We start from the raw sequence: 24,740 nt of genomic DNA, 5'->3' as shown, positions 1-24,740 counted from the left end.
ATTTGCTTCACCTTGGCACTAGTTGGTGAGTGGTCAGCTTCACGTCCCTGTCACTTTAACCCCGGGGAAAGAGCCCCTGGTACCCACTGGATATGAGGCTGGGTGGACCCCAGAGCTGGTCTGGAAGATGTGGGGAAGAGAAAATTCTTGACCCTACTGGGGCTCAAACTCTAACCTCTCGGTTGTTCAACCCATAGCTAGTCACTATACTATCTATACTATCCTGCCTCACACAGGTAACTAGTAAAAGCATGACGATGACAAATAATAACAGTTAGTACATTAACTTGTTTCCTCCTCATACACTCAAATTTGTGGTGCAATGTTTTGGTAGAAATAAATACAAATAACTTTTACATCAACCTTCATGTTCATGCATAATGGAATTAAAATGCCTCCTCAGGAAACGAAAGGAAGACACTGGGATGGTTAGATTTCAGTTAATGGTATGGCAGGCAAGTAGTGAAACACACACTGCACACTTAAACTGAAGGGTTTAATAATTCAGTTACAAAGTCTGCTTAGGTTAGATATGACAATATTCACTTTCACTCATAGAAGTTTATGAGGTACTGAAAACGTTCCAGTAATGAGAGCAGATACTGAGTAAATGTTTACTTCTTCTCTTTCAGCAACTTCCAATATGGCAGTCCTCCTCCCTAAAGTTGAAAACAGAAAAATCAATAAGTCATCCTCAAGTGAAACACAATTATCCCCCACAGTACTTTGTCGCTACTGAGAATATGAGGCCTGATCAGAACGTTCAAATAATTGATTCCCACACTGCAAATCTCCAGCACTTCCAAAATAAAATTTACTCTGACTTCTGTAATTTCCACGCCTTGAACAAAAGTTGTCTGATATGTGTTAGGTTAATTTTAATTCTTCTGCCAATTTCTACCATAACCTCAGGAATCATTATACTTCATTTACCACAAACTTTACCAGAATTGTTGAGACACTATAAACTTCAGACCATTTCTACTCTATGAAACATGAGTGTTCTCAGGAAATTATTCCTGTTATAATCAGAATTTTAAATAAGATTATGTATGTGGCATACTGTTAATCATGCAAATACAGATCAAAACATTACACACGTACACATTCCTATTTAAGAACACAGTACTTTCAACATTGGTTAGAAGCAAATGTCCTCTTCCCCCCTGTAGAAAAATAATCCGCCACTTCCTACACGTATGGAAAGAACAGACAAGTACTTTGGAGCAACTCTGTTTAAGAAGTGGTATTTTTACTGGTCTTCCTGCCACATTACAATATCACTTTTCTGTGAAATCTGTGGTCTGACCAAGTACAGCTCTATTTGCCACCTGCTTCATGCTGGTTTCTTGGCTTATTCTTTGACCCTGAAGATGGAGGCAACATATCCCTTCAAAATGTCGTTGGCCTTCAACAGACAATACGCAATTATATCCCAGAAGCCAGAACTCTTCATGAAAGAGGTTGCCCATGCAAAGAAGGGCTGGGTAAGAATATGAAAAAAAAGAAAGAGAAAAAAGCTCAAAATTTACAAATGCAACAAAGGGACAGTTAACTGTGAAACAGGAGTCTGACAAACGCAGTAACAGTTTCTCTGACTCTGCAAATGATTAGTCAAAAAACTGAAGAACCATGCAGATGCAAGAGAGACACAAACATTATGCTCAAAAATAAGCATTGGCAGTAATAACATTTAGTACATGTCAGGTAAAAGGTAAAGTTGTCCCTGTGTTTTACTAATTAAGCACTACTCCATGAAGGCGTACGGGGGAGTGGTTGTATAGATCCACATTTTCTTGACCTCAGCACAAGCTGGAGGTGAGTGGTCAGCTTCATGCCCTTGCTGCATTTCAAATGGACAAAAACATAAAATTCTTTGACATTAATAAATGAGAATGCAATTCCAAATTACTGAATGATATAGTTACAGCAGAAGTCAATTATTATCATCATCATCATCATCATCATCATCATCATCATCACTGGCATGACAGCCCTTTGTGAACCCTGACCTTCCTCAGGATTGCTTGCCATTCTTCTCCATTTGATGCTACATTCCTCCAGTTCTTTATACCCAAAATTCTTATGTCCTGCCACGCACATTCTTCCCATCTCATTCTTGGTCTTCACACTTTCCTATTTCCTCCTGGTTTAGTATTAAGGAAGTCCATTATAACGTGAATTAATAAGCATGAGAAAAACTGACATCATAATCAATACTTATTACAGGTAGTACAAAATTTGGAAATATATGTAAGTAAGTCAATAAGTAAGTTACAAATGGATACAGAACTTAAACAAATAAGAGTACTGATTTGAAAAATGCTTTTATTTCTCAACATAACCTCCCTGTACATTGAGGCACTTGTCCCATCGTTTCACAAGCCCCTGAAAACCAGCAGCATAAAATTCTTTGGGCTGCTGTCAGAACCAGGCAGTGACTTCCCTTTCTGCAGCTCCATCGGGAAAATGTTCAGCTGAAAGACGATGTTTAAGAGGGCCGAACAAATGGAAGTCGCTTGGAGCAAGGTCGTGGCTATACGGAGGATGCTTGAAGACTTCCCACTTGAAATTTCACAGCGTCTCACTTGTCTTGTTGGCAGCATGGGGACACATGTCATGCAGAAGCAACACGCCTTTGGTGAGGAGTCCTGGTCACTTCCATTGAATGGCCTTATGAAGTTTCCCAAAGATGTTACAGTAGGAGTTGGTCCTCTTAAACATCATCTTTCGGCTGAACATCTTCCCCGATGATGAAGCTGCAGAAAGGGAAATCACCGCCTGGTTGCAAGAGCAGCCCAAAGAATTTTACGCTGCTGGTTTTCAGGGGCTTGCGAAATGATGGGACAAGTACCTCAGTGTACAGGGAGATTATGTTGAGAAATAAAAGCATTTTTCAAATCAGTACTCTTATTTGTTTAAGTTCTATATCCATTTGTAACTTACGTACTGACTTACCCTCGCATAACTAACTGCAAAAATTAAACAAACATCTGGTTATGTCATAGGCCATTCCACAGCTCAAGTAGTTAGCTATCAGCTTCCCACCGAGGCGGCCCGGGTTCGATCCCATGTCTGGTCAAGTGGGATTTGTGGTGGACATGGTGGTGCTGGGGTGGGTTTTCTCCGAGTACTTCAGTTTCCCCTGCCAATCTTCATTCCACCAAATTCTCCATCATCATAATCACCCGGGGCATGCTACAATAGGCCAATCAGTGGCTGCCGTGCCAAGTGAACCCAGTTGGACTCCACCCCCCACTAGGTGAATTGGTTATGTCATTAAATCCAGTGAAAATGTGGTAAGTTTAGAGTAAATTAATAAGAGTTATTACACAATCCATAAACTATATTTTATTCACACTGTCAAATTTGAAGTTGATATACAAGAGATGAAATGTCCTGCAAGTTTAATAATAGTTAACATTCTTATATTGAAAATTACCATCTGTATGGTACTGTCAAGGAAACATTGTGGCTGTGAGGTCTAGCATCAAATTGTAACAGTATTGTTATGACCAAATTTTCATGCACCAGGAGAACTGAGAAGGTTCAACAATGTGACGTGCTCCTGCTTTGCAAGTAAGCATGATTATAGACTGACAGACTTAAATTAAGAAGAACCACATAAGTGCCTATTTACACGAAGACGTTCCTTAGGGCATACACCTTCATTAAGAGTAATGCAAATATCACTGTATTTGTATGTTCCCTAAAGTAATTCGAAGTAATCGGAAGGTTTGGTGATGGCTTCATTTCTATAAAAATCAGCCAGTGAACATCTTCCACCGAGATTTTGTTTGAAATGACTCATTCTGCTACTTCCAGCAACATCTGGTTTTATTCATATGCAAGTTGGACAACCACTCTCATTCCACACATTCATTCTGTGCGAACTTGCTGGACGTCTCAATGATACGGTCTGTGTACGCAGGTGGTGAAGAGAGGCATTTGTGCACGTGAAATCCCAGTACAACCATCAAGAGAAGATTTTCTTTGCACAAAGTGAGGAAGCAGACTGACCTGCTTCACCTCTCTGATATCATCCAACAGTGTACTCACCCATCTATAACAACCTGGCCAGGAGAATGTGATACTTGTTTTTTAGTCTAGAGGAGGCTGGAACAGTCTGGACTGGTCCTACATACTGGGAGATAGTGTGTTCACACCAAGCCACATACTTTTGACAAGAAAAGACAAAAATATTTCAGATGTTTTAATTTTTATTTCCTGCGATGCACTGACCTCTGCGTATGTACTGAGAGGGCTGTGGAGGAAAGTTCTTACTGATCCATTTACTGTACCTCTTCAGCAACACTCCTAATGAATCAACACAAGAGACAACTGGCGCCAGTTGCATGCATTTGTCTCCTGAACGGGTTTGTCATGATGTAATATGTGTTTACATGAATCTAGAAAGGAGAAAGAAGTAATCATTACAAGAGAAATTCTGGCATTCTGTTGCTGAAACTGAAGAATATCACTATGCTTACATCATGATGTGGCATGCAGACCCACTGCTAGGCAACAACAGCTAAATAACAAACCATACAACAGTCGTTGCTAAGTAATGGCTCTGCAAACAGCGATTCCTAGGCAATGGCTCTGTAGTGATCACGTGGTCACCCCAACAGACACAGATGCAACAACTGCACTGCAGCAAAGGAAGGGCATTATCTGTGCAGTCCATGCCAAGATGTTACAAGCAGGACAAGTTAGAAGTAGCAGCGAGTCAGTTAACTGCTGGGCTTCTGTTGTGGGCTGCTGGTAGCTGAGGCCAGGGACAGTTTGGGGACCCAGAGGAAGACGAATGTCCACTGTTCAAAGCCGCTGCCAAGCAATGGTTGATGAAGACTGCAACAGACTGAGAAGACTTTGTGTGTCCTGTAGTGATTTGTGAAAGGTGCAGAACAGTGAGAGCATAAACCCTACTTGTAGTTGTAAGAGTTCAATAAATCCAATTACCAATCCAAACCGTCTATAGTCGATAAGACTGTGACAAACTGACTTCAAAAGTGGGATATTGGTAGTGAGATTCTTGTTAAAATGGATCTCTTGCTTTGGCTATGCTAGTTATATCAGACTTCACTCTATATTGGCAGGATACACTTACTGTACATAAGTTTGACGAAAAATACGGGTAATTCTTAAGACATTTTAATATATGAGTGTGTAATAATTTATGCTGTACAGAAAGTCATATGAATAACATAAGCCAGAATGGTTTGTATACAGAAGATGGTAAGCCTTATAACCGAGCATACTGGGCTACTTATATGTGTTTTTGGTGTATTTAATGTTTACAGAACTGATATTCAATTAAAGTAGAGATGTACACCATTTACCAAATATGTTGTGTACTTCGTTTCCCTATAAAAGTTCTGATAAGACCTCATATAACAAACATGAAGAATTTACCAAGAAAATCATCTTCCTTTAATTTACAAATTTACAAATACCACTTATGTTCACTGTAATTATTTATTAATCTCCTGAATTTTCTGGGTACTCTTACCAAACACACTTCAGCAAAACTTACATTTTCTTGGACAGATGCAGTTCAGCCATGTCATCTTGGTGGTCATTCAGATGACACAGAAAACTGTCATTCTCATACGTAGGAAAGAAATACCTGCAAAACACACACTTCGTAACAAATTTAACTGTGTAAAAACATGGTCAATACTGTGATAATTCATTTTGTGACATTAAAATATTAGAAACAGGTTAACTGGAAATTAGTATGTGCTTCTGGTTACATGAACCATGCTTTATTAGGAAATGGCTTGAAATTAATTTTCTTTTCACATTTAGTGATGTATTTTTTTTTATAACTTTTTGAATCAGATGTCTCAAATAGTACTGTAATGCCCTGTAGGGGGATAGGTGACCAACTGATGCTGTCACTATAGTATCTGATAACCGGGGCCCGGATTCTGATGACCTGAAAATATTAAAAAAATGGCTGAAAAAATCCAGAAAAATTACCTAAAGGCGAAAAGAAAGAACATTTCGCTTCCATATTATTCACGTCTCAGAAAACATATGAAGAAAAATTCCCTAAAATGGCCAAAAATTACAAAAAATACCCTTAAAAGTCCAAAAATTTACCAAAAAATTACTTTAAACCTAAAAATGTCAAAAAATGACAAAAAATTACCTATAAAATTTACATTTCTGTAAGCAGCAGCTCATATCCGAGATTTATATATTTAAGAGCATCACATAGGATACAAGAAAAAAAAAATGACATCAAAATCCAGGCCCTGCTGATAACAAGGGTTACAGGGGGTAAGCACAATACAAGTTCAGCAGTTTAACTCACTGGCTTAAGTGAGCAATATCAGAACAAAAAGTATAAGGAACTTCTCCATTATGGTGCAACACCCTCACAACAGTGAATGCTGAATGAAGCCCCTTGTCTCCCCTTTGGCAGAGGACTGACCTCTGATTGTAACAACTCTACTCATGGTGATGTGCCACACCCCTGTCTCCCCCAGGAACTCCTCTCTACTCCCTTTGTATGTTTCTCCCTTGTGTTTGGAGGACTTTGCTTACAAACGGCTGTGAGCCTCTTGTCGTCAGCATTTCCCCTCTTCTGTTAACATTAGTCCCCTCACTGTACCACCAATTCTACCTATTGGTCAATGAACATTTTGTGTCTAGACACTTCTGTCAGCTTCTATGAGCCTGTGTTACTGTAACAAGTCACAACTTGTCATAAAGGTCCATGAATCAGCATTTCTTGTAGTTACCACAACTTGCCAAGTTTGTTCTGCGTTCGGTGTTATGCCTTCACACCACATGCTTAAGGAGATTTTTATAAAAGAAAAACGTTATGCCCACAGAGCATAACAAGTGCAATTTTGTTTTTCATTACAGTATTGGTTATATAAACAACTGGTCTGGTGTTTAACGAATAAGTAAAGTTTGAACTGCATATAGGTCATCTTTAATTTCTTAACCTATCATTTGGTCCAGTAGAACAATACATGTGCAAATGACTTTTTCAGTTTTAGACATGAATTTGAAAACATTTCAAGAACAGAGACAAGAATAATAATATTTCTCTACTCGACCAATTCTTTTTACTCTAATTAAAATTTACGATATTAGCCACTTTTTCCCAATGACTTCAAATGTACTGTTCTTGCCTTTTAATATGATATCCTTTTTCAATGATAGATTTATATAAATTGTTGTGTTTAAAAAAATTCAATCCTAAGACCACGTCCCTTTTCCACCATGAGCAGAGACACGAGGAGAAAGAGATTTGGTTGAAAAGTGACAGATCAAATGTTTGTATGATACCCTACACAATGCAGGCAGTTAACTAAGAATTCTCAAAATTTCAAACTCTCAAATCAAGAATGAAATTTCTTCTTGATTCTCCCTTGAAAATTTGAGACATGCACCAGCTTCATTTACCATAAATCTTTTCCCCAAAACAACCGAGTCCTCTGAAATAGCTTGACGAGACTCCTCACACTGCTACCAACTTCCCCACATTGCCGATAAATGTGAGAGAGAACTGTCAAGTGGCATAATGAAGGGCCCCAGAAAACTTGCCTGAATTCATGAATGCTATGGAGAAAGGCTGAGTTGCTTGTAAAAGTCTGCGTGAGGTCACTACAAGCGTCACTCAAATATTTGCGGTAAATAATGTTTACACGTTGTACCTACTCTGGCTGGTCCCAAAGCTGCATCTGTGGCACAATAAAATGGCTTTCCATAGACATATGCTCAAGTAACTCTCGTCTATTTGGAAGAATCTTATCGCAATATGGGCAATGGCCCATATATACCTGTCTCCTGACATAATTCACCAGTTTCACCTGGAAACATCACATACCATATGATGAACTGCTTTTGTACACACAAAATTACTGTATGTACAACAGAAACAAAATATAAAATCTGACAGAGACAAAAAGCAACAGTCACAGAGGAACTTCTACCCTACCAGACTCACTTCCTTAACACCTCTAAAGCCTTCTAAGGCTTGCTGCAAAAATATAAAAAGTGTCACACATGCTGCTTGAGTTGTATGCAGTTTTGTGTATCTGTATGCATATGTCTAATGACTTTTAAATGAACTGTCTGATCTTCAAAGAAAACATCAGTAAAAATCAAAGTTGGCGAAGGCTCCTCTGACTCCATATGTTCTAGACCATGTCATTAACACTGATTTTTTTTATTATTATTATTATTATTATTATTAGAGGGGGTGGGTTTCCCCATGCACTTAGACCAGTTATTGGTCCACTGTGCGTCCCCCTTTTTTTTCTAATGTTGCCATACCCTACCGGTACTGGTGCGTACTATCAGCCCCGTTCAGCCAACGAGGTCGGCCGTCGGTACCTGATATTTCCCCCATCTACCAGAGGCATTGGAAACTACTTGGGCAGGAAACTGTTGCCTAATTTTGCTCAGAGGATCTTTTACGTGGCGTAAATCTATGACATGGGACCCACGGCTTAAAGTCCCTCCCGGAGGACTTGTTCCCTGAATTTTTCCGCCCTTAAAAATTCCACGACCTCCACCGGGTTTGAACCCGCATACCTTGAGTCATGAGGTGAGAACGTTACCCCTAGACTACGGAGGCTGCTATTAACATTGATAACTCCAAAGCCATGATAATTTTTGAGGTGAGAGCATTTACAGTGATCCAAAAGTCCAGAAATTATATGTGACAAGAGCAATGTATGTAAGGCTATTCATCATGAGAACTATTATGCTGGAGAGCCCTCTAACTTATTAACTCTTTTGCTGCACAATTTTTGTTAGCTCAAAATGTCTCTGTCGCGTAAATAAATGAAGAAAAAGAAATCTTAATTTAAAACCGACAACTTTTAGAAATTGATTTCTTCTACCATTAGCACTTGATGAAAGTCAGTCTAAACATTTGTAGTCTCTGATTGTGTGGTACATCTCAAAACAATGGATAACAACACAGTGTAGGCTCTCCCAGACAAGGTGGACAGTGAAACAATGCTCAAATGTATTTCAGAATTTTCATATGAAGTGGAATTCGGGTAACAGATCATCAGTTTCTTCCTTCTTAGCAGGCTCTGACATCATAATGTTCTGCAAGTCCTTCAGTCACTGCACGATGATAGGTAACGACAGATATTCTCTTCCCTGTAGCCACATACCAGAGGGGATGGTACCACTTTACGTTCTTATGTACATACTTGTTAGCTATTTCATCAAATGTATCTATTCTGTTCAAAAATCCTTGTTCTTCTGTGGCACCAATTTTGGTTTACCCAAAGTGCAAAAATCGATTTTCCCCTTTTTTAGACTGTACTTGCACCAGTTCAGTTCTATATGCACAGGGATGAATCACTCATCCTGGGTCTTGTCAAAACTTTTCGCTTTATATATTTGTGGCAACATGTCAGGGGGCAGACCTTTCCTACTAATCCTTTACACAGACACAGATGACTTTTGTTTTCACACTCTGGAAGAGGGAAGGACTGGAAATGAAGTCACAAGAAATAACATGTCTTTGCTCTCAAACTCATGTTAACAATTTCAAAGCAACTCAGTCCCACAGCAGTTCAGCAGTATCTGCAGGCTCCATATGATTTTCCTGTGCAAACATCACATTTAGAGAGAAACCCAGCCTTACTATCACTTAAGGATCAGACCTTTACATACCACTTCTTGGCAGTGGGCCTAGAAAGCCTGCATTGTTTGGATCACATTTACCCCTGAAATGTAGCATGGTTTCATCGACTGACAGTCACAATCCAAGTGACTGAGGTAAGTTTTCTGAACTATTATAAAGACAGATCTAATTTTAAGAAGGTCATGGGCCAGGATTTCTATTAAATATCTGTTCTTCATTACGGTTGAAGTGCAGAAAAAATCAAGAAGAAAGTACATGTCCTGTGAGGTAACCGACATGTTTACTTGGTGAACCTAAATACTGAATAAAAACTGATACAGTTTCATTTTCCAGCACATAATGCCTCTGCTGCACAAGTTTCAGACAAATTAGTGACTTCAATATAACACAACACACACACACACAAACAGTACGTAATTTATTATCATTTCCTATGTACTAAAATATATGTAATTAATGGAGCAGTATACAAGATACATGATTGTGGGGTACGAGGGGGAAGTACGAGAGCTTCCTCTGCATGACAATAAGCTGACACAGTAAAATTACCAAGTCACCTGGTGGTAGAAATCCATATCAACAGAGATTCTTGTGAAGTCAAAACCATGGGCATTATTCATATGACTCTGTATCTCATCAAAGCTCGAAGATCTCTCACAGAACAGGCACACCACTGGATTCTCAACCTTGTCCTCATCTTCCTCCCAATCAGACCAGTTCCCAACACTGACACGTCTGTCAGAATTTTCCGCATTGGATAATTCATCATCATCATCATCATCATCTGGTTCATTCTGCAAGAGAATGTATCACAGTATCATCACTGGGGACTCATACAAAAAACGATCAGTTTACAAGATTCAAAATGCAGTACTTGTCTACTGGTAAATGACACTGAACTTCATTTTTTTTTTCTGGTATACCTGTCAAACACAACAATCAATAAAAATAACTCACTTTTATTGTATCGTGTCAATTGAGTTTTTATTGGCTTAGAGAATAACGTCGCAACATGCTTCGGCTCTCGTGGAGCCATCATCAGGCAATACAATATATAAATGTTAAATTATTGAAGGAAAAAAACATATATACAGCAACAAACACACAACAGGATGCATTTCTCACCCTCCTGGGACTCAAAACCTGACCCCTCCACTGTCCTTCCCACAGATATACTGACTGCACTATCCTGAGTGCAGTAAAAAGGTGCTAGGAAAGACTTCAGTGGAATTTTACCTCAGCCCAAATGAACAGCTACTGTAATTACCTTGCTTGAAAACAGGCAAGGACAAGTTATGACCAGAGTGGCACATTTCCCAAGACTGCCTCACCAGTAGAAAACAAACCTCAACAAAATATAAAACATCACAAGAAAAATATTTGTCAAAATGTCTACATATTTCTGTTGTACTCAACAGAAGTAAATATAATTTTTGTGATATTGCAGCAGGATATTAAATGGGTTAACCACAATTCTTATAGCTTCACATCAAGCCAGATTAACAAGTTAATAATAGACACACACACAAATGATATAAAATATATGCAAACCTTGATATGAGCTTACCTTCACCTGACGCCAATTTTTCCCCATTTCAAGATAATTTATGATATAAAATTTGTCAAATTCAGTGTCTTTAGGGTTAATTTTCTTATGCTGCTTTTTCCTCATGTGTTCTTTCAGAACAGTCTGATTCTTGAACAACTTGTTACAAAACAGGCAATGCAAACTGTCAAAACACATGAAATAGAAATTCACTGTAGAATAAAACAGCACACAGTAAATAATTTGCTATTCTGCAACCAGTTTACGCTCCTGATTCAAACATTATCATTATAAAAGTGTTTACACATACCTTGTTTCTGAGAACACATGTTTCGCAAATGTCAGAAATCTACCTACACTGAAATCACTATTTAATGTATTTCAGGGAGACTGGCTCATGTTACACTCAATAAAGTTTTCACACAATTGGGGTTAGGAAAAATTATACCAAGAAAACTGTTCCATCTTCCTATAGGACTTAGCTGTATACAATTATGGGGGGGGGGAAACACTTTCTATTGTTAAGTAGCTAAAGAAACTGTTTTGCGTGCACGTGCCTGCCCACCCCACATGCACGCATGCACACATACAAATACAATTACTATTTTTCCTTGTGTTTAACTAATTAAGCACTACACCATGAAAATGTATACAGAAGAGTGGATGTACAGACCCACATTTTCTTGACCTCGGCACTAGTTGGAGGTGAGTGGTCAGCTTCACACCCCAGCCATTTTACCGCCCATCCTTGGGGGGGGGGCCTCGGTACCCATTGGATAGGAGATATAATTTGGTATTTAACTAGGCTGTGAATTTTGGATGTGGGCCCTGGAGCCAGTTTGAACGAAACCGAGAAGTAAAAATTCGTTGGCTGCATCTGGACTCCAAACCCTCGATCATCTAGCCCATAGCCAGTCGTTATACCATGCGCCATCCTGGAGAGGGGGCCACACAGTAGCATAGGTGGTTGAGACACTATGTTCCAGGCTGGAAAGTTGTGGGGTTGATTCCCGATGAGGTCACTGAATTTTTCAATTAACCTAATCCTTCCAGTCGTGCTATGGCCCTGGAGTTGACTCAGCCTCTAAACGGAAATGAGTACCAGGAATCTTCCTGGGGGTAAAGGGTAGCCAGCACGTAAGGCTAATAACCTCACCACCATTTGTGATCTGACAGCCTAGATAAAATGTGGGATCCTCTGTTTCACAACCCTATGGGTTGCTAAGACCTGTTACATGGATATAACTATCCCTACCTGTCAGGCTGACTGTTGACTTTATTTGACCACTTCATTTCATCTTAGCCTTGTAACCTGCTACCCATCCCGCCATATAACAGTCACCCCTAGATCTGTTGTCATGTTTGTACAGACAAATGTTCATTGTGTAAGTTGTGGTCTCATTACTGTTTGTATTCTTTCATATGTTAATTACATGGCTGCCTCTGTGGTCTACTGGTCAGAGTTCCTGCCTACAGATCCAGAGGTCCTGGTTTCAATTCCCAGTGCTACCAGATTTTCTGAGAAGTGGTGGGTCTGTAACAGGGTCCACTCAGCTACTTGAGGAGCTACTTGAATGGGAAAGTAGCAGCTCTGGTCTAGAAAACTGAGATTAACGGCTGTGGGGATCTGTTGCACTGACCATGCGACACCCTCTATCCACAAAAGTTGCCACTAACTTTGCTGAAAAGTGGCGGTTGTTCGGTCAGTATAGTTCACTTGCAGACTAAAAGCCAAGGAGTTTGTTTGTTTGTTTTTTTTTGGGGGGGGGGGTAATAAAATACTGTCACTGAAATAGTATTTGCTCCACTCCTTAACCAGGGATGATCCAAAGTTGTGGTCAAAGAGACCATAAAAAGTATTGTTTTGTTGTTTCATTCCTTCTAACCCCTCACTTTCAGTAACCTACAAAATTACCCATCAAAATTGCATGCATGTGACCTCAGTAGAATGGTAACACTAGAAGGATGCCCCTTATAGAGAAACACAGATTCCTTCACTGAGCATTACTGGCTCCAGTCTGCTTCATAATTATTGCCAATTACAGTACTGTAACATGATGGCTGACAGCCAGAATAGTGGAACCAGAAGAGACTGCCACTGCTAGGCAATGGCTCAGTAAGCATATTCCTGCAACAACAGAAGAACAGCTGAAAGCCCATGAAAAGGCTATACATCAAGGGCCAATAGACAGTGAGTCACAACTCAGTAGTCACAGCTGGCAGTTAGCTGCGGGCCATAAGCATGGAAGTAGAGGAAGCCCCACTGTTAACAGCTGCCATCTAGCAATGACTAGTGAAGACATAAGAGAGTGGGAAAACTTAGTGTGCGCTGTAGTGACTGGTAGTGTGTGTAGATCAGTGAGTGTGAGCCATAAACATTCAATAAATGCAATTATCAATCCAAACCCCATGTGCAGTCACTGACACATGACAATATAAATATCTCTCCTATGCCATACAACACATGGCCAATGCATCCGAAGTCCTGAATTCAACACTCATAATTAATCTTGAAAAGAACATAAAATGGGGGGGGGGAAATCTCTTTACCTTTCCAGTCTTGTTTCTATACAGTTCAATAAATCATCAATAAACACAAGATTTTCTGGTTGTCCGAGTTGCATGTTGTGCAAACGAGAGAGATGGGACAGATAATCTGCACGACATCCCTTGAACTGCAGCCGACATAGCAAGCATTTTCGTGAAAAATTTTTGTCCTCCCTCTCATTGATCTTTTGTGTTAAAACCCACATCTGCAAAGACAAAACACAGAAGTCGTATACCATTCTTTGTAACACACTCATAAGTTAAATGGCCGCTCTTCCTACCCAAACCTGCGTGGGAACAGATGGGAAACCTACTTCATAGGCAGTAACCACTCTGGATTCCAGTCAGTACATCAAGGGTTTGGTGCAAGATTTTCATTATTTCACCTGTCTCTCCAGACAATCATCCAACAATCTACTTATTTTTTTTTTAATTTGCTTAGTGGGGAGAGTCCAGCTGGGGCCACTCGCCACGGTGGCCGCTGATTGGCCTATTGTACCTGCCCCGGGTGATCATGATGATAGAGAATTTGGTGGAATGAAGATTGGCAGGGGAAACCGAAGTACTCAGAGAAAACCCACCCCAGCGCCACTTTGTCCACCACAAATCCCACTTGACCAGACCCAGGATCGAACCCGGGCTGCCGCGGAGGGAAGCCAGCGACTAACCGCTTGAGCTATGGCACACCCAACAATCTACTTAACTCATCTCTTCTTTAGAAGCTAACAGTTGGTTTCCTATTCAAGAAACCCCGTGAGTTTTATGAGAGAACAAAAGTTCACTATTGTCACAACCATTGCACTCTGCTTTTTAGCCTATCTTCCTAGAGTAGGCTTATGCAATCTCCTTCCTGTGTTTCTTTGTGTCTGTCAGTATGTCTATACTGCAACCCATCACTCCTAGGCAACAGGGATCTACTCTTCCAACAAGAGGAGGGCTCAGCGTTTCAGTTCAGGCACTCTGACTAAGCGGGGCACGTAGTAGTATCGTTGGTTGAGGCACTATGCTACAAGCTGGAAGGTTGCAGGTTCAAGTCCCAATGATATACCTAGTCCTTCCAGCCACACTATGGTCCTGGGGCTGACTCAGCCTCTAATAGAAATGAGTACCAGGAATCTTCCTGAGTGTAAAGGATGGCCAGCACGTAAGGCTGACAACCTCACTGCCATCTATGATCTGACTGCCTACATAAAATGTGGGAGCCTCTACGTCTCACAACCCTATGGGACTGTATGGCCTGTTGCAGGAATAGCTTTCTAGCAGCTTTACTCTGATTACGGGGGACAGCCGACTTCCTCCTCCTCTCTCTGACAAACTGAATACTGTCTGTGTTGAACACCTACATAATACATCGAACTGAACCGAGGACAGACCACTAAGTGTGACACCCAAAAGACAGAGGAGACGGCCACTGCTAGGCAACAGCTGTAAACATGTTACTGCCATTGATATGCAACAGCCTTTATACTATTGTGAATGTGCAGAGAAGTCCAAATGTTGTTTGCATACTTTTTCTTATTTCAAATAAAAAAATAAAAGTAGGTTCATCATATCACCTTGCTCTGTGTGTGTATCCCCCCCAAACTTCACCAAGCAACAGCTTGGTAAACGCATTCCTGTGGAAACACACACAATAATAGAGGAATTATTGGATGCACTGTATTCTATGCGATGCACGCTGCATAGATAAGGTGAATAAGCTCTCCCTGGAACTTCCTTTTACAATTAATTATAATATTATCTTTCCATTTATGTGTGGCTCTTTCATGTGTTTTCCTTCCCTTCGGCCTTCCAATAAAATTCTGGATAAAAGGTAAAGCTATCACTGTAACAAGCTGTGGAGGTCCACTGAGTTGTATGATGTTAAGGCTCCCACATTTTCTAGACAATCTGCTATCAGATGGCAGTGAGGTTGTCAGTCTTACGCGCCAGCCGCCCTTTAGCCCCAGGCAGATTCTTAGTACTCATTTATGTTAGAGGCTGATTCAACCCCAGGGCCACAGTGCGGCTGGAAGGAGTAGGTCAATTGAAAAAAAAACCCACCTCATTGGTACCTGAGCCTGAACCCGCAACCTTCTGGCTTGTATCATAGTGCCTCAGCCAACTACACTACCACATGCCCTGGACCTCCTTAACAGCTTATTCTATAGGACAGTTGAGAAGCAAGGGCAATGAAGCACCAGCTTCTTTCAGACAATTTTAAATAGGAAATTTATCACATATGTTTACATTTAAACAGTTCGTTATAGGTTTCATTACTTTTAATTAACCACTCCAGTTTCATATGTACACCAAAGTCAATACATAATTCATTCTCTTAATTATTTACTTATTCCTGGGGGTAAAGAGAGACCAACACTTAAGGCTCTCTGCCATCTGTGAGCTGTCTGTCTAGAAAAGGTGGTAGGCAAATGTTGACTCTTACAGCTTCACAAGTAGTCATCCTACACAGCAACGAACAGGAAGAGTTATGAATCAATGACTGTTCTACACAACTAAAAGGTTTATTGCGAGCAAGATAAAAAGCTGTAAATGTTTATTGTGTTGCTGTGTTCTTCTAAAAGAACAGTATTTTGCCTTTCATTTCTGAGCAGCAGCCCTGTAACTCAGGGCATTTAGCAGACTGAAGAAGCTAAGGAGAGTACTTCGGTCTACAATGGTTCAATATAATCACTCACCTCAATATTACATGTCTACATAATAAGAAAAAGACACAGTTGTTCCTGTAAGACGCCATGAAGGCCCGTAGGGGTGTGAGAGGTCGGGGCTGCAATGTCTTCCAGACTATCAATTCACAGACAGCGGTAAGGTTGTCAGTCTTACGAGCTGGTCGCCCTCAACCCCCCAGGAAGATTCCTGGTACTCATTTCTGTTGGAGGCTGAGTCAATCCCAGGGCCATAGTGCAGCTGGAAGGATTAGGTCCACTTCCACCTCATAGGGACTGGAACCCACGACCTTCCGGCTTGTAGCATAGTGCCTCAACCAATTACGCTAAACAGAATCCAATATACTGGGAGAATGAGTTCCATATGAATGGACAGTATCTTCAACCTGAAACATCTCACATGACACTAACCATTTGTTTATTATGCAAATCTTCTCTCAGCTTCTTGTCTTCAGGTATAAATTTTCCAAGCACAAGAATGTTCACACATGTTCCATCACCTTTGGCATCAATTAACATCCTTGAACATATCTTGTTGGGTGGCTCTGCAAGAAATCGCGACCTCCAATAGTTGCAGTACCTGACAACATTTGTCACATCATTACTCGTATCTACAATTAGTACACAAAAACCTTACTGTAGGATGAGATTATGAGGGGGAATTAGCAGGAGGCCACAAATGACTATAAAACGTAAAACATGTGATATTCCAACCTTTATTTCTCTACATATCCTCCACCAACATTCACAAACCTGTCCCATTGTTTTACGAGTGTGTCGAAATCCATGGCATAGAAGTCTTTTGACTGTTGTCTCAGCCACTTCTGCACCTATGTTTCAATCTCTTTGCCACAAGTGAAACGTTTGCCACCAAGGTGGCAATTTCTCAACTCAGTCGTGAAAATATAACAGCTTCACTGGCACACAGAAGATGCCCTCTCTTATCTTCCAGAATTTAACTAATTTCTGCATAAGTGAAAAATTTTTACTGTAAGGAAGAATTAAATATATATAACCTCAAAGAGTACTTTCCTTTAGAATATGACACCATGTAGTCTGGTAAATTTTACTGCTCATGCAGAGCAATACACGGCTCGCTTAGGTTAGCTACGTGGTAGCGTAGTGGTTAAGGTACTATGCTACAAGTCAGATGGTCGCAGGTTCAAGTCCTGATGAGGTCACTGGATTGTTTTCAATTGACCTAATCCTTCTGGCCGCACTAAGCCCTGGGGTTTACTCAGCCTCTAACAGAAACGAGTATCAGGAATTAATTAAATGATTTTCCTGGGGAGTGAAGCGCGGCCGGCACATAAGGCTGACAACCTTACCGCCATCTCTGAACCAATTGTCAAGGTAATGTGGGACCCTTGTCTCACAACCCTTCACGGCCTGTTACAGGGATAGCTTTACTTTTACTTAGAGTACATATGCTACTTTATTCAGTGGTGCTTAAAATTCTGTACAAAAGTCAGGCAGTAATAATTTGTAATCAGACAAACCGGCATTAAACGTAAACAGTCACATCGCCTTCTCTGAAAGAAACACAAAAGTCAAAAAATTAATTGACACATTAAATGTACAATCAGCCCAGACCTTCTTTGCTTTAACACAACAGACTACTTACTTGCTCATGTTGGCAATCATTTCCATATCTGCTATCTCAAACTGATGATGTACAAACAAGTGAGTTGAAAAATATGTTCTCTCTTCTGGTAGCTTGAACATGTCTGAGCAAAAGAGACAATGCGCCACTTCACTTCTGAAGGAGTAACTGTACACATTTTCTGAAGGATGGGAAAATTCCAAGGGTCCAAAGGCACCCACATTTTGCTCTGGAAACAGAAAAGCGTCTGATTTATTTCTGTAATATCCACTTATATTAATTCAACTGTAATTAGAGTTATGTGCGAGTAACTATGACCTACTTAAGGTCATACGTTACAGGTAGTAATAATGCCATCCTCAGTGAGGTTTGCTGAACTATGGCTGTATCTCTGGTGGGGGCGCATCACGGACCAGGAGGTGCATCGGGGCACAGGTTTGGGACACCTCCTTGTGGTCCCACTGGGCAATGTCAGTCCCTAGTTCCTATCTCGTCCGGAGACAGGGACCAGCTCTATCGATTGGGCCCAACCAAGTAGGTGTTACCTGAAGATGGAGACAGAATCCAATCTTCAAAACGTTTTGAAAAATAAATAGGACGGTTTTTAGATAAAGACAAGACAATGGATAATGTCCAAAAACACTATATTTGTGGTAATTATACCCTTTACTAAGAAGAGAAATATAAAGGGACTTAAGGAACCAATCTCTTAGGCAAAACGATCCAGCTATCCAGTGACGTCAAGTACCTTGGACTAACGTTAGACAAGGGACTGACATGGAAAAAGCAGCCGGATAAGGTTGTCAACAAGGCCTATAAGGCCTTCTGGACATGTAGAGGCACATTCGGGAAAACCTGAGGACTGAAACCAAAGGCGGTGTACTGGATACACAATGCTGTAAGACCCATAATTACCTATGCTGCCACTGTATGGTGGCCTAGAGTTAAACTTAAAAAAAGTCAGGCTCAACTAGGCAAATTGCAAAGGACGGCCTGCTTGGGAATTGTGGGAGCAATGAGAACAGCTCCAACAGCTGTAACTGAAGTCCTCCTTGGACGCCCTCCCCCCCATTACACCTGCAGGTAGAAGTGGAGGCCAAGGCAGGAAATTACACATTTCATTGCAGTGACCCAAATCTAAAGGTTTTGGACAGGCAGACATGACTCAGGACATGGAAAAAGAACCCATCCTACAGATGGGGTCTGATAAAATGATACAGAGACATGTCTATGATAAACCTTTCACAGACAGATTCCCTGATAGAAATGAATGGAAAGAGGGGGACTAATCTGGTATACAGATGGTTCCAAGACAAATAAAGGCACTGAAGCTGGGATGTACTGCCATGGTACAAGGCGGAAACTTATTAGTTTTAGCCTTGGGAAGTACACAACAGTACTCCAGGTAGAAGTGTATGGCCATTAAGGCATGCGCTGTTGAGAATCTAGATAGGATCTATAGAAACAGAAACATCTATATTCTAGCAGACAGTCAAGCTGCAATTAAAGCACTTCATAAACACCAGATCACCTCAAAATGGGTCTGGGACTGCAATCAATCACTCAAACTGGTCAGGCATAACAGAGTTCAACAGATATGGGTGCCAGGTCATGAGGGTATTGCTGGTAATGAAACAGCAGATCAGCCAAGAACAGGATCTGAACAACCGTTCACAGGACCTAAACCAGCTAGCGGCATCTCAGTAGGAGAGTATTGCTGGGAATGAAACCACAGATCAGCTGGCAAGAACAGGATCCGAACAACCGTTCACAGGACCTGAACCAGCTTGCGGCATCTCAGTAGGAGAGTATTGCTGGGAATGAAACCGCAGATCAGCTGGCAAGAACAAGATCTGAACAGCTGTTCACAGAACCTGAACCAGCTTGCAGCATCTCAATTGGAGTTGCCCAGAAAGTGGTCACAGACAGGACGAACAGAAATAAAAAAAAAAAAAAAAAAAAAAAAAAAAAAAAAAAAAAAAAAAAAAAAAAAACCTTGGGAATCCGTTACTGTACTCAGAGAGGCGGCAAAGGGACTTACACTTGGGCCCTCTGTAATAAGAATGAAGGATATGTTAAAACTAAACAGTGACCAATTAAGATGGGTGATAGAACTGTTTACAGGACACTGTCACCTAAAAGGACACTTTTCAAACTGGGACTAACAGAAGACCACACATGCGAACAGTGCCTAGAAAAAGATGAACCAGCCACACACATCCTTAAGATTTTGTCACTTGGGCCAGTTTTTATCATATACAAGTGATTATTATGACGCCCCCATAAACAAAGACCTACATTTCATTCAAAGTGCTGGTTTGATAAAAGGTTAAATAAAAAAGGGGAAGCACAACAGATCACTGAAGGTCGCAGCACAAGGGCCAGAAGGGCCCACCCCTTATGCATTCATTCACTAACTGAGCCAGCTTAATAGACTGTACTGAACAATAAGATTGTATACATTTATATTTTCTCAGTGTAATTCATACTTAAGTATTTAATACACGCTGGTTGAACAGTTTATTAATCTATTTTAAATCAGTATTTGGCAAAGTTCTGCCAAAATTATTTCACTTCTTGAAATCTGGGGGCTTAAGATGCAATCACAATGGTCCACTTCATGACATATTTTTAGAATCGCCTAATTGGTTCAAAATAAGTCAAATATGTAAGGAGCTAGCATCTCATGCTTCACATATACGTGACACACTCTTAAATATGAAAAACGCTGCAACATCATCACTCTGCAGACTGGCTACTGGAAGTTGCAACAGTCTTCCTGCTACAGCACCCTCATATGATGTTGCTTTCTGGCCAAGTAAATCATGTTTCACTTTCACTTTCACTCTATTTTAAATTTCATAGATCCTTTTCAGGTCACGCATGCCATAGGATATAGAACATGTCAAAATACATAAACACATACATAAAAACATTGAACCCATTAACATGCAATACAATCACAAATCAAGATTTGTACATAAAATATTCAAATATGATCAAATTTATGTAGATATATGATTATCGTTGTAACCATCATATATAAATACAAAACACCTATTCATAATATAGAAGTTTGATGCAATTATTTCAACCACATAACTACAAATACTTAATTTAACAGTCCAAATATAGTACATTTCATCAGGATTTCAAAATAAGAATATACACTAAAAATTCAGTATATACAATCAGTCATTTCATAGCAAGAACCTTAAAATTTGAAAACTATTAACATATTCCTCTACAGGATAAAAGGAAATGAGCTGTGAGTAAACCATTCATGACCATCTTAATTGTATACAGTTATATGTTATTTAAACAGAAGGTCTATTACAGTACCACACTTCCATAAAATGTATACCCTTAAACGCCCAGCGACTAGTCAGTGGGTAATACATCATGTGGAAAATCAACCTAACAATTCAAGAGAATGTCTGGATTTGTCTTCTTTATATTGAAAGTATTTGTTTATAGGGTAAAAAGAATGATGACATAAAAACCTCTTTAATGTAAATTTAAAGCTTTTCTCATCACTGACCAAAATCCTTATTGATCATGGAAGATGAGTGAGCAATTTAATGCCTGTTATATAGGCTCCTTTATNGGAGTGTACATAAGCAAAGTAGATTGGCCTTAACGTTGCAAATGATACAATATGTTTTATATTTTGGAATGCATAGCACGCAGAGGATAATCTGCTGATCACTAGATCATTATGCTGTTTCCAAGATAATACAAGTACATCATCAATAATCAAACCAAGGAACTTAGTTTCTCTTACACTGGAAATACTTTCCTGATCATAATTAATTTGTGTCGTGTTATAATTCATGGACCGAAACTCTAAATATTGAGTTTTAAAGAAATTTTAAGTAAGTAAATTAACATTAAACCAAGTGTTTATATCTTTAAAAGTTTGGTTAAGATTTGTTTCAAAGTTTAGATTATTAGTATCAGTAATTATAATACTGGTGTCATCAGCATATAGAACCATGTTATTATCCTTATTTATTATGTTAGATAAATCATTTATATAAAATAAAGAAAGCAGAGGGCCGAGAATCGAGCCCCGTGGGACTACACATTTAACTATTTCCCACTTAGATGTATTGTTACTATCAATTATATGACCCAAAACAACGCTCTGATGTCTACCAGTTAGATAAGATTTAATTAGTGTTTTAAATATACCTTCCATTCCATAGGATCCCCTTTTATCCCAAAAATATTTGTGATTTACACAATAAAAAGCCTTTTGCAGGCCACAAAAATACCTCCTGCATTCTGCTTATTATTCATGGCTGTGAGAATACTACGAGTATTATCAATGAAAATGGCGCCTTCTCAGTTGAAAGATTAGCCCTGAATCCATATTGTTCCTGAGCCAAGATACTGTTAGCTTCAACATAAGTGACTAATCTTGAATAAACGAGTTTTTCAATAATTTTTTAAAAGGAAATCAAGAACGAAATGGGCCTGTAGTTAGAGATTTCTTATATATTGCCTTTTTTAAAGCAAAGTTTAACTATGGCAAATTTTACTAATCTGGAAATACACGAAAACTCGGATCAAATTGCAAATATATGTTAATGGTGAGATTATAAATGGAGCACTTAATTTTCAGTCCCATGCACTTCACATGTAGGTCTGGTCCAAAAACTACACATAAAATTAAAATACGGTTACAGGTAAACGTCGCCTTATTATTCCTTACGTATTTGGGATGAGATATGTACAACAGCCCAACAAGACGGTCCACCCAAATCGACCCAAATTATCCAAATAGGCAGATCATGGGGAGGATGGGGAGGCACTTCATATTACGCCCACAATATTAACACTACTAAGGAAGCTATAGCAGAATCATGTCAGTAATTTTCTTCCACATGTTCTCGGGGCAACGCTGCAAGCACAAATTTTAAAAATGGCTCTTTGCATACCTTCCATACGAACTTCCATTCTGTCTCCACACAATAATAATAATAGTTCTTATATAATACTGCAATTTGTAAAAATGAAAGAAATGGTACTCAAGTCACATTTTAGAAACACTGAAAATTACAATGAAACACACACTCGTTGCATTAGACGCACTGAATACAAGAATTACGGATTACGATATACAGGCATGGCAACTCAACGCTATTGGTGGACAACGCAGGTAACTAATTTCACGGTTCAGGGAGCTGAACCCATCGAGAAGCCGCCAATTGTGCAGCTACTTAAGAACTTACCAGCATTTTATGAAATCCGAGGAGCACGATTTACTAAACATGTACTCGCGACATGTAAAATATGTTTCTAAAAATTACCTGAAGTACATACATCATCACAATTACTCACGAAAAAAAGTCATCAGCTTATCTGACACAATCATAACCAATCATAACACTCGTCTATTTTGACCGATTTTGACCTTATTGGTGGGAAGAAAGCAGAACGCATGCCATGCAGCCACGATTAGGGGCTCAATTGATAAGAAAGTTAACTACTATCCCACTATCACTTGCAAACTTGTTCATTCTCAACACAGCATGAAATAATTTTGCATTACTTAGTTATTTCGGCCTTATTAAATACGCTAGAATAAGGCAGCAGTCGACATATTATTATTGAAATTTAGGGTGACATGATTGCTCAGCCTTTTAAGTTCAAGTGTCATACTGTGATATGCTTGAAAGTTAAACTGACTTATGACGCTTCTTCTCTGTCTCTTTGGTTGGTTCTTGAAATCAGCTTCTCAAAACGCTGACCTGCAGTAGACAAAGGGGAAATTTTCAGTCCTTACTTGGTTTCAGAAGGGCCAAGACTTTTGGTTCATTCCATGATGTCTTAGTTACCAAGCAAGACACAGTGATCACATAAACATGTTAAATGAACAAGATTCCTTCTTCAAAGTTGCCGCAGACATTCATCTGGAATACCATCAAAACCATAGGCATTTCTTAATTTCAAGGATTGTATTTCTTTCGATACATCACTGGGTTGGAAATTAACATGGACGTCTTCATTGATGGCAACCAGCTGGGCTTCACCTCTAGCAACAACCTGTAATTTATGGTCAGTCACACAATGTATCAAAATGGTTGCATGGTCACGCAAGTCATGTGGTGTGGTTTTCTAAGCAGTCTGCAGTTAGTTTTATCAATTAGATGAAATATGGGCTTAAGATACCATGAATTGCAAGGGGTGCCTTCAGTCCATTCTTTTTTCTTCTGTGAGGGATTTTACAACAGGCCATACTGCTTAGGGTGTGACCTGTCAGTTTGCTTTTTTTTGCTTCCCACCATTCAAGTCCTCTCTTCTGGATCATTCATCCAATAGTCTTGAGTGAAGGATATTATGGAAAATGGAACCTCAACCACGCTTCTTCATTCTTTTCCTTTAAATTTATTCTATTTATAATGTACAACTCAGTACTTTTTGTAGTTTTAGTGTTTAAGGTTACAATAATGAAGTGCCAAAGTTCTGCTTCGTTGGAACTAACTAGCTACGCTACTATTTGTTCCAGTACTCAAATAGTGCTTTACAGTACAACAACAAACACACAATGTATATATGTGCAATCAGAGGTTTAGTAGAGAGAATATACCATCTTCTTCAGATTAACTGTGGGTCTGTTTCAAACCACAGATTTTCATTTTTCCTAAGAATAAGTACATTCATAAATGTTGCTCACTTCACATTATTATTTTTACCATCTTAATTCTGTAAAATGATACAGTAAAGATTATTTATTTTATA

At 39.5% G+C, this 24,740-nt stretch overlaps 1 protein-coding gene across 9 annotated transcripts; it reads right to left on the bottom strand.

Annotated features, from left to right (window-relative positions):
• Positions 1-477: 477 nt before the first annotated feature.
• LOC111864632 (zinc finger protein 277) lies at positions 478-23,377 on the bottom strand. 9 transcript variants are annotated; one of them, XR_002842830.2, is made up of 10 exons: positions 22,937-23,204; positions 18,015-18,222; positions 16,802-16,970; positions 13,728-13,930; positions 11,199-11,361; positions 10,189-10,425; positions 7,681-7,832; positions 4,491-5,629; positions 4,243-4,409; positions 478-659 (listed from the first exon to the last, which is right to left on the bottom strand). XR_002842830.2 is itself a non-coding variant. In XM_023852008.2 (10 exons), exons 2-10 carry the CDS (start codon positions 18,323-18,325, stop codon positions 629-631), a joined length of 1,266 nt encoding a protein of 421 aa, XP_023707776.1. In that variant the 5' UTR covers positions 18,326-18,538; positions 22,937-23,204; the 3' UTR covers positions 478-628. The 9 variants fall into 9 exon arrangements, 6 of the variants coding, with proteins under 6 accessions (XP_023707776.1, XP_023707779.1, XP_023707778.1 ...); XR_002842828.2 differs by having other exon boundaries at positions 5,537-5,629; XM_023852008.2 differs by lacking the exon at positions 4,243-4,409 and adding an exon at positions 18,316-18,538 and having other exon boundaries at positions 5,537-5,629.
• Positions 23,378-24,740: the final 1,363 nt, after the last annotated feature.

The sequence above is a fragment of the Cryptotermes secundus genome, unplaced genomic scaffold (genome assembly GCF_002891405.2).
Source record: "Cryptotermes secundus unplaced genomic scaffold, Csec_1.0 scaffold145, whole genome shotgun sequence".
Classification (NCBI taxonomy): Eukaryota; Metazoa; Arthropoda; class Insecta; order Blattodea; family Kalotermitidae; genus Cryptotermes; species Cryptotermes secundus.
This window is presented reverse-complemented; position numbering and strand designations above follow the sequence as displayed.

Bases quoted from the DNA above. Each gene is read 5' to 3' on its own strand.
- LOC111864632 (XM_023852007.2), bottom strand. The intron at 5,630-7,680 runs GTAGGTACAACG...TGTGTTTTGCAG, and splicing joins CAGCTTTGGGACCAGCCAGA to GTATTTCTTTCCTACGTATG. The intron at 660-5,536 runs GTAAGTTTTGCT...TTTCAACTTTAG, and splicing joins CTGCATCTGTCCAAGAAAAT to GGAGGAGGACTGCCATATTG.